The sequence below is a fragment of the Macaca thibetana genome, chromosome 9 (assembly GCF_024542745.1).
Source record: "Macaca thibetana thibetana isolate TM-01 chromosome 9, ASM2454274v1, whole genome shotgun sequence".
Classification (NCBI taxonomy): domain Eukaryota; kingdom Metazoa; phylum Chordata; class Mammalia; order Primates; family Cercopithecidae; genus Macaca; species Macaca thibetana.
Window position 1 is genome coordinate 17,085,171 of NC_065586.1, and position 13,043 is coordinate 17,098,213.

The following is a 13,043-nucleotide window of genomic DNA, read 5'->3' on the forward strand; positions in this document are numbered from 1 at the left end:
TGCTTTTGGCCAGAGGCCCCTGGGTGCTCATCTCTCAGCACAATATACAAGTCTCAGGTCTGGATGTTTGTCAGTGGGGTTCCTGATATATCCCCCGTGCTGGTAGAGCCAGACTCATCTGGTATTACTGACTAGACTTCAGTTCCCTCTTCTGCAGGAATGAGCCTCTCTGGGCTGCCTTCTGTTGTTAGGTTGTAGGTCGGGAAACACCAAGCCTGGGTAACCTTCCTCTGTTGGGTGAGGGGTCAGATGTCTTGGAACCATGTTGTTCCTCTAGTCTTGGGGTCCCTCGCCAGTGTGTCTTCCTGTTCCCGCCTTTCAGAATTCTCCTTCTGATTCCTCTTGCATTATTTTATAATTATACTTACCCAGAGTTTATAACTGTACTTTTCAGGGAGAAGCAGGGAGAAATAAATCTACACTCTCTTGTCAAGACCAGAAGTCAGAATACAGTATTTCAAAAAATTTTATTTGCACTACTTTCCAAAAGCCAAAAGCCTACCCCAGAATTATTTTTAAATCTTGTCTTCCGGACTTGAGTAACTTTGGCTGTTCCTCTGGGCACAGAAGAAGTGGCAGTAACAGACAAATTATATAGTTTTAAAGAGAACAACTTAAAGACACTGTTTGAACTCTGCAGTGTGATGCTTTCTATGTAGCTTCAATATCGATTCCAGTATGGTTCCTATATTCACTCATTCAACAAATATTTATTGAGTGCTTACTACGTGCCAGTACTGTTTTAAGTCACTGGGGGAAAAAATGTCTTAACAATCTCTGCCCTTGTGGACATTTACATTCTGTAAAACATGAAACATTTTCCATTTTTAAAACCCAGATCATAACAACTATTCAGTTTATTGTCTATTCATTCATAGGATCGGCTCTCAAATATGAAACTCAACTCATTTCTACTACACAAGGAGTATCGCATTCCATTAGGTGTTTTCAATCATTTTTCCATATGTGAAATTTAACTGGACTTGTGTAAGGAACCAGCTAAGTGAGTAAAATAGCAAATATTTTAGTAAAAACGACATTCATGCTAGATTAAATTTAGAAGGCTCAAATCTGTTAAATGTTGACATGTTTAACCAACCACACAAATATGATTGCAAATATATGTGTGGGTGTTCTTAAATCTCAGTGACTTTTTATAAGATTTCCTAAAAATAGATGATGGTTCAGAGAAGGCCTGCCTTAGGAAGGCTGTTTTAACAGAAGCTGACCAATGGAATGCAGAGTGAGAAGGAAGGTGAAGACGATCTTTGGTTATGAGGCTTGAACTTGGAAGATCTGGAGACTAACCGTACCATAAATATTAAAGTGGAACTGACTATAGAATGGAGAGTGCTGAGGCTGCAAACATGCTAAATTTGATGCAAATTTGATACAACTTTAATAGCAAGATATCCAAGTTAAAAATGTACCAGCATGAAGATTCTAGAATAGGGCTTAGGAAAACAGCAGATTTAGAGTCATCTGGGTGTCACTGGCAAAATGGCTGAAGTTGTAGGAAAGGGTGAGCATCTCTGAGAAAAGTGTCTTGAAAAGTGAAGGGTAGAAAGAGACCTGAGGATTGAATCTTCAGATAAGTCAGCTCCAAGCCTCTGCTCTTCTCTTTCTCTTTCTCTCTTTCACTCTCATCCTCTGACCCTCTAGGTGATCTCATCTGATTATAGTGCTAATTTAGCTAAACAAACATGTTCTCTGTGTACACTCTTATAATTTCAATCTGTCCTGACAAAAACAGAAATCAAAATGCAAACAAAATACACAGCAAATATTTGAAGTAAACACTGAAGCCATGCTTAGGTACAAGCAAAGAAGTGAAAAACCCTAGGGTTATTCAGAGGAGAGTTCTTCTATGGGAGAACTCAATTCCTATCTTCTAGTTTTTGTGAAAATTTCCAGTCTCATATTTATAGGAAAAATGAGATTTTGGAAGCTTTAGGAGTCAAGTGTGGTGTACTTGAGGGAGACTTCAGTAAGTGCTGGATGTGGCGGAAAGCAAGACTCAGAATCTATGGTAAATATAAAGCCAATTTATATGAGAACTTGGGGAATACAAAGCCAAAACAGCTCGTTGCACATGCTCATATTTGTTGAACAACTTTATTTAAAAAGAAAGAAATTCACAAGCTAAGACACAAATGGTGATGGAGTTTGGATCTTGATTGTGTAAGATTTTGAAGAGCATGAGTACCTTAAAATGTTCCTAGACAGTCTAAAGAAGGAAACGGAAGATAGAAACAACAACAAAAAAGACTTTTTTTTTTTTAAATTGAAGCTTTAAAATTTTACCATCAAAGACAAGAAATAGTGAAAGGGAAAATGATGCAGACAGGTTGACTCATGCAAACTGAAACCAAAGAACATGTGCAAGATGCTTAATACCTTTTTAAAAGATATGCAAAGGGAGGCTGGGCATGGTGGCTCATGCCTGTAATACCCAGCACTTTGGGAAGCCAAGGTGGGTGGATTAACTTGAGGTCAGGTGTTTGAGACCAGCCTGGCCAACATGGTGAAACCTCATCTCTACTAATACAAAAATTAGCTAGGTGTGGTGGCACGCACCTGTAATCCCAGCTACTAAGGAGGCTGAGGCAGGAAAATCACTTTAACCCAGGAGGGGGAGGTTGCAGTGAGCTGAGATCACACCACTGCACTCCAGCCTGGGCAACAGAGTGAGACTCCATCTCAAAAAAAAAAAAAAAAAAAAAAAAAAAGGGGAAACTCTCAAATGAAAGGCATAACTAGACATCTCGCTGGGTGTGATGGAGGACCAGAAAAGTGCTTGCTAAGAAGTTGATATGATAGTTGTATATAGCACATTTGAATGGTAGATGGGAGAGATTAACTAGTAGACAGAGGTCCAAAGGCCACGTCTTTAAAAATTATATCTCAGTGCAATCACAGGCTACAAGAAAACTGCTGACGCTATATGACCCTCACTCAATTTCAAAGTCCAAAGCTATTACTAAGTCAGTGTCATAACTGGTGGCCTAAAAGAATCAGAATTTCAAGCCGAAGGCCAAATTATGACAAGGTAACCTTCTGTTCATAACATAAGCAATTCAGGAAAACTCACTTTAATCTTTTTGTATATGTGGGATTAAAACTTGGTCCTTATTGTGTTATCTTGGCTTATTTAGAAACGTCTTGTTTCTAAACTCTTATTAAAGCAAAAGAGCAACCACAGTGACTTTGGTTTGGATGCGGACACAGTTGGCCTGCAGAATGCATCCTTTAGTAGGTGCTTGATGTTAGATGAAAGGTGGTTGCTTCTTTGTTCTGTTCTGCTATAGCTAAAATTAAATCAGTTTTATTTATCTTTAGTTCATTTCTCTCTCCTCAGAAGTCTCCAACTTAATTACTCTAGACCTGAACTAGGTTGAGATGGGAGCAAAACCCAGATGGTGATTTCTGCTGAGGAATTCCACCCCTACCAATGCGTTGAATTGCCTGCACTCACCTCTAACTCCATCCAACTTTACATCCCACATGGTAGCAAAACAGCTTTTCAGGGCAACTTAAAAGCCTCTCTACTAAATAACTTTACCTCTTTGAAAAGTTGGATCATTTCAAGCAACAGTTTACCCTCAAACTTCTAAAAAAGTGCTGTGCGGACCCTCACTGTTCACAATTTCAACTACCATTTTTGCCTCTGTAGAAGGCTCTACTTTTTGAGGAAGAAAAGTTGGCTGAAGGTTGGAGGCATTTTCTCACCTTTCCAGGCACAGGGCAGTGCCCGTGGTGCAGGTCTGATTTAATAGCCAGAACACCATGTCCAGGGTCCTCTATGAAGGTGATGCTGTCATTCCTCTTTCTTGCCTGCCACTGAGGATTGTCAGGCTCTGACCCCTCCTATAATGACTACCCACCTCTTCAAAATCATTTTCCAATTATGACTCATTTTGTTTACATTAAATGATCTGATCATCTTTTAGAATTAGTTTTGGATCCTGAAGACATACTAAAAATATGAAGCAGGGTAATAAATACCTTAGAATTATCTGGTAAGCCATTTAAAAGAGCAGGAATGATGGGAAAAGGGGAATGAAAAATCAGTTTACTGTTAGGTATGGTGAAGATTGAATTACACATTATTCTCTTGAAAATGAGAAGCTATGTTTTCCAATATCTGAATAAACGTACAAGTCCAAATATCAGGAAAAAGAATTTCCAGTGCAAATTTTATATATAGCATTATTACCAAAAGCATATAGCAGATATTCCATAAAATAACATTTTCCAAATTAATTATGCATACATATACATCTGCTAATTGAATGACACTGGTAGATACATCTTCATTAAGATGTGAATTTTATGCTTGTTACTGTATATTTTCAATTATGAATTAAGGGCAAGAATCACCGTCTTCTGTGAATACACTTCCATAATTTAAAAATTCCACAAAGCTACCTTCTGTCTTCCAGTTTGTAAGCAAATGTCTCTACAGGCCTTTCAGGTGTTTATAGTTGGTGAACAGTAACTTGACACTTATTTTGCATAATGTTGCTCAACCAAATGTAGGATACTATAATTATAGCATAATTATTCATAGAGTTACAGTAAAACTCTAAACCATTTTATTTAGAATCTTTCAGCAGTGAAGAGAACCTACATGAAAGTGTGCCAAAATAATTTCCGATTGTTTACTGAAATTTATGAGACTTTTAATAGGCTCTGTCTTTGAACACATATGAAAAATGTAGATAGTGATAATTTCTGTATATGGGCTGGCTTATAGCTTCCCTATATTCATATTTATCTATGAGTTCTGAAAAATTGGTAATAGACTATGATTTTTTTCAATTGCAGTAAAATATACATAATATAAAATTTATCATTTTAACTATTTTTAAATATACAGTTGCAGTGGCATTAAGTATTCACATTGTTGTGCAATCATCCTCCTCATCCACCTCCAAAACTTTCTCATGACCCCAAACAGAAACTTTGTACCCAGTAAGCACTAACTACCCATTCTCCCTTCCCACAGAGTGGCTTATTTCACTTCGCGTAAGGTACTCAAGGTTCATCTGTGTCACCGCATATGTCAGAATTTCCTTCCTGTTGAAGGTTGGTACCATTCCACTGCATGCACGGAACACATTTCATGCAACCATTCAAGGGTGAATGGGAGGACACTTGGGCTGCTTCTACCTTTTGGCTACTGTGAATAATGGTGTTATAAACACTGGTGTACAAATATCTGTTCAAGTCTCTGCTTTCAATTCTTTTGGGTCTATAGCCAGAGGTGGAATCGCTGAATCATAGGGTAATTCTATGTTGAATTTTGTGACAAACCTCCATACTGTTTTCCAACAGCAGCTGAACCATTTTACGTTCCCACAAGCAACGCACAAACTTCCAATTTATCCACCTCAAAATAGTTGATTTTTAAGAAGAAAAATTTGAATTAAAATCTTGTAATACGATTTCTGGACTTGTTTCTTTTCATCTCTCTTCTCTTTGTCACTTGCTTTTATCACAAACCACAGAATTTATGATACAAGACTTAGTTTGATTAGAAACCCTAATTCCAAGAGGTCTACTGAGGAAGAGAGACAGAGAAAGTTAAAAGTCATAAAAGTTAATTCAGAGTGTATGTTGCCACAATAAAGAACAATTGGGGGAAGGGCAGTAGTGTCATATGGCATGGGATCAGAGGGCAGCTTCCTCCCTGAAATCTTAATGCCATGCTACATTCCTCAGCGTGCAAAGGCAAATTCAACTCAGAAGCTGAGAAGACAAAAACAAGATTTGATAATAGCAAACTAAAGGAAAGTACATACAAAATGAAGAAGGAAAAATGAGTTTTGTCCTTCAGACAGACTGAGGAAAATGTAGATAATGTGCACCAACACTTTCTGTACCGCTTGATGGAGAGATAATCAAACATTTAGGATTGTTTTTCCTGACATAATCTTCAGACTGCTGTATAAATTGAATAATGATAATTTGGTTTACGTATCATATGCATTTGTTTAGATGAAATAAAGAAGTGTTTACAGGATTGGAAATTAAATAAAACATTCAATGGGCTAGAATTAGAATCATTATTTTAAAATTAGAAATAAAAAACTTCTTTAATTAACATAAAAATATGCCTGTTATGACACTGCACAAGATACTCATGTAGACACTAAAATTCTAGTGCTCCTTGATTTGTTTATGAAATCATTTTAAAAAGAATATTTCACATATATATTTACCAGTTTCATATGCAAATATACTCTCCATAAAGCATACCAATAGTTTGTATTTTATAAAATACAGTAATATAAATTTGAAGAAACAAGTGGATTTTTTTATAAAATCCAAATTTCTTATTAAAGACAGATTAAAATAATTTAGCTAAATTCCACCAGAATTAGTCCAAAATAGAATTTCAGAATTACTCTCCAAAAATGAAGGAATATCATATGACCATCTTTCACAGTTATTTCGAAATTATTCACATAGGATTTTGATTAGTTTAGCTACTACATGCACGTTGAGACTATTTCCAAGTAGGCGATAACGCTGTTTCACTGTTATCTTCTCAGGAAATCCTAGAAAAGACAAAGAACAATTTAAAGAAATCATTTGTAATCACAATTTCCAGAGATGAAAGGATGTATCCTTTAGTAAGGGCACAGCGGTCATTTCATAAATAAATCACTAAGGTCTCCATGAAGTTTTATTAACAAAAGAGAATTTGGAGCCAAAAATATTCTATAACATTATACTGCCTACACAGTGAGATAGCAACATATCACATTATATGTTATGCTCAGCACACACACACGTACACATAAAATATCCACAGAACTCAGAGAAATCCACGTATTAGTGCACTTTTAAAAAAGCTATGGCTGCCATTATTTCACAGTTCTTTCTTTGATTTAATAATCATTTTATGGATATAATTTGCATAGCATAAAAATCACACACTTAAAGTGTACGATTAAGAGGTTGTTAGTATAGTCACTGAGTTTTTCAAACATCTCCATTGTCTAATTCCAGAATATTTTCATTACTTCAAAAAAATATTTAGTACCTATTAGCAGTCACTCCCTATTACCTCCATGCCCCCAACCATTAATCTACTTTCTGTTTCATATGAATTGAGCCTTAAAATATGTTGTTTTTTGTGTCTGGTTTCTTTCACTGAACATGTTTTTTTTTTTTTTTTTTTTTGAGACGGAGTCTCGCTCTGTCACCCAGGCTGGAGTGCAGTGGACGGATCTCAGCTCACTGCAAGCTCCGCCTCCCAGGTTTACGCCATTCTCCTGCCTCAGCCTCCTGAGTAGCTGGGACTACAGGCGCCCGCCACCACGCCCGGCTAGTTTTTTGTATTTTTTAGTAGAGACGGGGTTTCACCGGGTTAGCCAGGATGGTCTCGATCTCCTGACCTCGTGATCCGCCCGTCTCGGCCTCCCAAAGTGCTGGGATTACAGGCTTGAGCCACCGCGCCCGGCCTCACTGAACATGTTTTAAAGGTTCATTCATGTCATAGCATGTACTAACACCTCATTCCTTGTTGTGGGTGAATAATATTCTATTGTATAGATTTACCACATTTCATTTTTTCATTCATTCATTCAAAGACATTTGGATTGTTTCTACTTTTTTGGCTGTTGACAATAATGCTGTTATGAACATTCGCGTATGTTTTTGTATAGACATATATTTTCAATTCTCTTGGATATATACATAGGGGTGAAATTGCTGGGTCACACAGTAAGTCTATGTTTAATGTTTGAGGAACCGTTAGATGTTCTTCAAAGCAGCTGCACCATTTTACATTCACATCCAGCAGTGTATGAGGGTTCCAATATCTCCACATCTTCATCAGTACTATTATTGTTTGTCTTTTCTATTTTAGCCATCCTAATGAGTATGAAATAATATCATATTGTGATTTGATTTACATTTCCCTAATAACTAAGTAACATATTTTTAATGTGCTTATTGGCCATTTATCTATCCTTTTTGGAGAAATATTGACTCAAATCCTTGCCCATTTTAAAATTGGATTTCTCTTTTTATAATTGTTGAATTGTAAGAGTCCTTTACATATTCTGGATACGAGTCCCCCACGGTTGTTTTTACACTCTGCTTCCACAAATTGCCTTTCTCATGTTGGACTTCCATTTGCTATACTCCTTTCTTAAAACAAAAAGGCCCATGGATCCCTCATACGCTGGAAGAAGGCTTTGCAAATATCAGCATGAAAGACTGTCCATGTACAAGAGTGTGCACTATAATGTTAGTTATAATGTCAGGATTTCACATTCAGCATACTCTGGCAAAGCAAAGAAATAAAGGAAAAATAACTTAGGAAAATTTTTTTTAAAATTAGGAGTATTAAGAATAGCAAAATTTTGGCCAGGCGCGGTGGCTCACACCTGTAATCCCAGCACTTTGGGAGGCTGAGGCGGGCAGATCATGAGGTCAAGAGATCGAGACCATCCTGGCGAACACGGTGAAACCCCGTCTCTGCTAAAAATACAAAAAATTAGCTGGGCGTGGTGGTGGTGGGCGCCTGTAGTCCCAGCTACTCAGGAGGCTGAGGCAGGAGAATGGCGTGAACCTGGGAGGTGGAGCTGGCAGTGAGCCAAGATCACGCCACTCTCTAACCTGGGTAACAGAGCGAGACTCCGTCTCAAAAAAAAAAAAAAAAAAAGATAGCAAAATTTCATATACTTGTGAGGACAGGAAGGTAGAATTAGTTACAATAAAATTGCTTCATCGACACTTGACATTTTATTAACTGCAATAAAATAACAGCAATTACTGTTGCAATTAAACATGATCATAAAGTTTCTATTCTAAAGATAATATCTTAGGTAAGCACATTCCTTATCTAAACTTATTTACTTCAAAGTAGCCAAAGGTATAAATGTACCTACAAACAGGCTTTTAGACTATCCCAGAGACGACCTTTTGCAATATTACAATTACATCAGAAGGAAAGAAAGGTTTGAAAACAAACAAGTAAGATTTGTACAAATTATATCTATGTGTGTGTGCGTGTGTATGTGTCTGCATCGGTGCATATTTCTTTAAATCTAAACTGTTAGGTTGGCACAAAGGTAATTGCACTTTTTGCCACTGAAAGTAACGGCAAATTACTTTTGCACCAACCTAACAACTTGTGGAAAACATGACATAATTTTTTAAGTTAAAAGACAACTTTTTAAAAACTTAGATACATTAAAAATAACAATAATAATCCCCAAAAACAAAGAAATATAGAATGGACAAGGTCAAGATATCAGCTTTCACCCATAAGGGCAGGTTAGTGTTTTTCTTCAAAAGCCTACTACTGTAGAACACACACCACCAGGTGTCACAGAACCAGGACACAGCGTTCATTGCAGATCCATCATTGCCAGTAGACAAACAGCTCAAACAATGCCCATTTTTGGACCCAGAGTCAATAATGTTGGAAACACACATCAGGGACAGTTGTGTCACGGTGCTGCTCAGTGGTGACATCAGGGTAAACTCAATTCCACAAACATATCATGTATCTCAAAAAGAGGTTCAGTAACTTCAAAGGCTGTTTTTCTAAGTGCTACACATGTAATTCAGAGAGTTTTGAAAAATTCTATTTTACCCACTTAAAATTTTAAAACAATGAGAAAAATATTTATGAAATAAATATTACAAAAGTAAATAAATGGCTCATTCTAAAAATGAAATCTAAAACAAATTTTACATTATGTCTCAGATATTATATAAGAATTCTGTATACATTAACTCATATAACTATCATAATAACCCTATGAAGTAGGAGTTATGATTATCCTCATTTTACAGACAAGTAAACTAAAGAAGGGAACGGTTAAGGTGGGGCTGGGATATGAAATCACTCAGTCTGACTCTGGGCTCTGTACTCCTTAGCAAGGTTCAGTATTACCAAAGTGACTATGGCCCTTTGAAAACAAAAAACCACTGGAATAAAGCTGAGGAATTCGTTTTAATTAGATAGTTAATCTCTTTTCTCTCTTCAACAGTATGTCTAATTGCTTATCTGAAAAAAGGAAAAAAAAATAGTAGCTAGGAAAGCAGACTAGGAATGAGAATTCTTGAGTCTAATTCTCAGGTCTTTATTTGTTTTGTAATGCTCTCACTCATTTTGTGACATAAACTACGACAAGGAAAGTTTGTGTTTCTCTTAAACAACACTCCCCAGGATATTTGGGACAAAAATGAGATCACCAAGAAAGAGGCAGGGAGTACAAAATAAACCTGGTTGCCACGACTACACTCAGAGAACCAGTTACCAAGAGGGTAGTCAAATTACATTGGCAGTTTGTTCCCTATGTACAAAACAGTTGTGTTCCAAAACCTCAGCTTAAATCCCTTATTTAGAATTTGAAACATGATCTATTAAACCTGTTATTTATTTTAGGAATAGTGCCATATTAATATTATAAAAGTATTGGACTTAACAAAGTTTGACTTTTCTGCATTCGAACTCTCAATCACAGTCCTCAAAAGCACACTTCCTCCTTCTCTAGCCAGGGAAGCATGCTAGGGAGGTCAATCTTTCTCCCAGTCCATCAGCCAGGTACTGGGAGCATGCCCACCCCAGGCCTGAGAAACCCACAGCCTCCTTAGAGCTGAGAGCACTGGCCCTGGTGGTGGGATCAGGGAGATGGGCTGGGGCATCTCTGAGAAGGCCAAAGCAGTGTGTACAACCTCTTCAGAGCACCAATCCCTGGACTTCCTGGACTGCCAATGAAGTTAGGTCTTTGACTTTCTGACTCTACAACTAAATCTTCCCACTTGTTCTTGAGATTCCTTGCTGTAGATCCCCAAACTTTCAATTCTGTGTCAATTCATCTCCTGTGTCAATTTCATCTTCTGAGTCCCCCTTTCATTCCATTATGAAAGCTCCTTCCTAGACAGCCTCTCCACCTCCTCTTTCTCCACCTACCCCTTGTAGGGAAGGATAGAGCCACACAGCTGAAACAGGGGTATCTGAGGAGAATAAATACCAATACATCCCCCACCCTTCCAAAATAATCCCTCAACTGCCTTTTAATTTTTTTAAAAAGGTGATCGAAAGCATTCTTTCACAAGCTCTACTGTGGGGTGATTAGGAGAGAACCTCTGAAAAAGAAAATAAGCTGGAAAGGGGATGCTATGCACAGCCATCTGTGGAAAGAGGTGAGGAGTTGCCAATGTGACCCTTCTAGCCATGCCAACCTCTGTGGCCCACTAGTGGAGCTAGTGAGAGGGAGAATGAATCAGGGAAGAACCGAATGAGGCAGTTATGAGGGGAAAGAGGGCAGAAAGATGCCATAAAGGCATGATCAGGAAAGGAAAGAGGTTTCTTGAGCCCGTTTGTTGAGGCAAGTCCTAGACACACAAGTCCCTAAAGATTTTTGAGAGTTTTAATACATGAAAGCTGAATTCTGCATGTATCCCACATACCGAACTCTGGAGGAAATCCAAGGAGATTTGCTATTTCTTTAGGAGTGAAATATCGCAGTTTAAGCATTAACAGCTTTGTTATCTGTTCTTCTTGTGACAACTTGGTAAGGGATTTGTAGATATTCTCAATCTGTAAGAAAATACCCAAGATAACTAAAAAAGTAATGTGCAATTAGATTTAAGATCTTCTGCTGTGAGACAGTTTAAACTCGATGGACATACAGTCTGCTCTAACACACAGCGGCAAAGTGCACAGGGCAAATTGGCTCTGTGCAATAGACTACATACTGGCTCGATAAGGGCAATGTAAACTTTGAAAAGAAAAAAAGGTTAACATTCAACAGATCAGGATATTTTTCAGGGTGTCTGTCATTTTTGAGCCCTTAAAATAAAATCATAAGAGTATAAACAATAAATGACAATATAAAAGAAATATAGTAAAAAATGCAAAAGAAGCTTGATAAAACAACCAAGTCGATTTTACAATAAAACAGGAGAATCATTAAAACTTTCATTTTTATACTTGGTTTCATCAAGATACTTCCTTAAAATGATTAAATACATTAAGCAAATATAATTTCTTCAATCCAGACATTCATTTGCCTATAACAGAATTTTTACCATGGGTAAATTTTATTAGTTAAAAGTTTGAATCAGTATAAAAGATAATGTGATCTCACTTTAAAAGTATTCAAAAAAATATAAAACTTGCTATATATTAGACTTGTATTCAACCATGACAACATGAAGAGTTAACAACTAAAGTATTCATAAAGCACATTGCTAAGATTTTTTTTTTCCTTAAAAGGAAGTTTATAGTGTGTACTGCAAAGGAGGGCTCCAATATTAAGATGTTTGTACAACATTTTAGAGAACATTAACTATTGTAGGCTGAATTTCAACTTACTATTTATGGAATAAAAGAAAAGCAGAAGGTAAAAATAAGAAAAAGAAAAACATAAAACATTCCTTGTGCATATACTCATGTAGAGCAACAAGAAAAAGATTTATTCAACAGTAATAAAATATATATATGAATATCCATATGAATGAATAAAATATATATTGATGGCCAGTTGGATGCATAAAATTATTTTAATGTTCTCAAAGTATTATACAATTTTAGTTAAAAGTTTTAAAGTGTTTTAGTTTTAAAACATGCGTAGTACCTGCACATCCTCTGCAGTCTGTAACACAGACCCTGTCCCTTCTATGTAGCTTCCATATCTGAAAAATCAACACAACTATTATGCAGCACCTGATGTATGTGTTAATGCTATATTTCTTAAATATTTATTGAATGAATTAATCAATCTACACAGTTACATCCTTCTGAAATATCTGGAATAATGTCACATAAATATCATTTGTAGGTAAAAAATTACTAGGTAAAAGACATAAGATAGTTCCATTTAAATGTCTCAGAAATGGGCCAGGCACAATGGCTAATGCCTGTAATCTCAGCACTTTGGGAGGCCGAGGCTGGTGGACCACCTGAGGTCAGGAGTTTGAGGTCAGCCTGGCCAACATGGTGAAATCCCAGGCATGGTGGTAAGTGCCTGTAATCCCAGCTACTCAGGAGACTGAGGTAGGAGAATCTC

General features: G+C 36.9%; 1 protein-coding gene across 4 annotated transcripts in view; it reads right to left on the reverse strand.

The window, feature by feature from the left end:
• Positions 1-448: 448 nt before the first annotated feature.
• The window catches only part of TRDMT1 (tRNA aspartic acid methyltransferase 1), a 687,969-nt gene continuing 675,374 nt past the window's right edge, over positions 449-13,043 (reverse strand). For all 4 annotated transcript variants that reach the window (XM_050805403.1, XM_050805406.1, XM_050805405.1 and 1 more), the window contains 3 exons: positions 12,612-12,669; positions 11,443-11,572; positions 449-6,563 (listed from right to left, as the gene is read on the reverse strand). In XM_050805403.1, the coding sequence (XP_050661360.1) occupies positions 6,463-6,563; positions 11,443-11,572; positions 12,612-12,669 (289 nt within the window). In that variant the 3' untranslated portion in view covers positions 449-6,462. The remainder of the gene's footprint in view (positions 6,564-11,442; positions 11,573-12,611; positions 12,670-13,043) is intronic.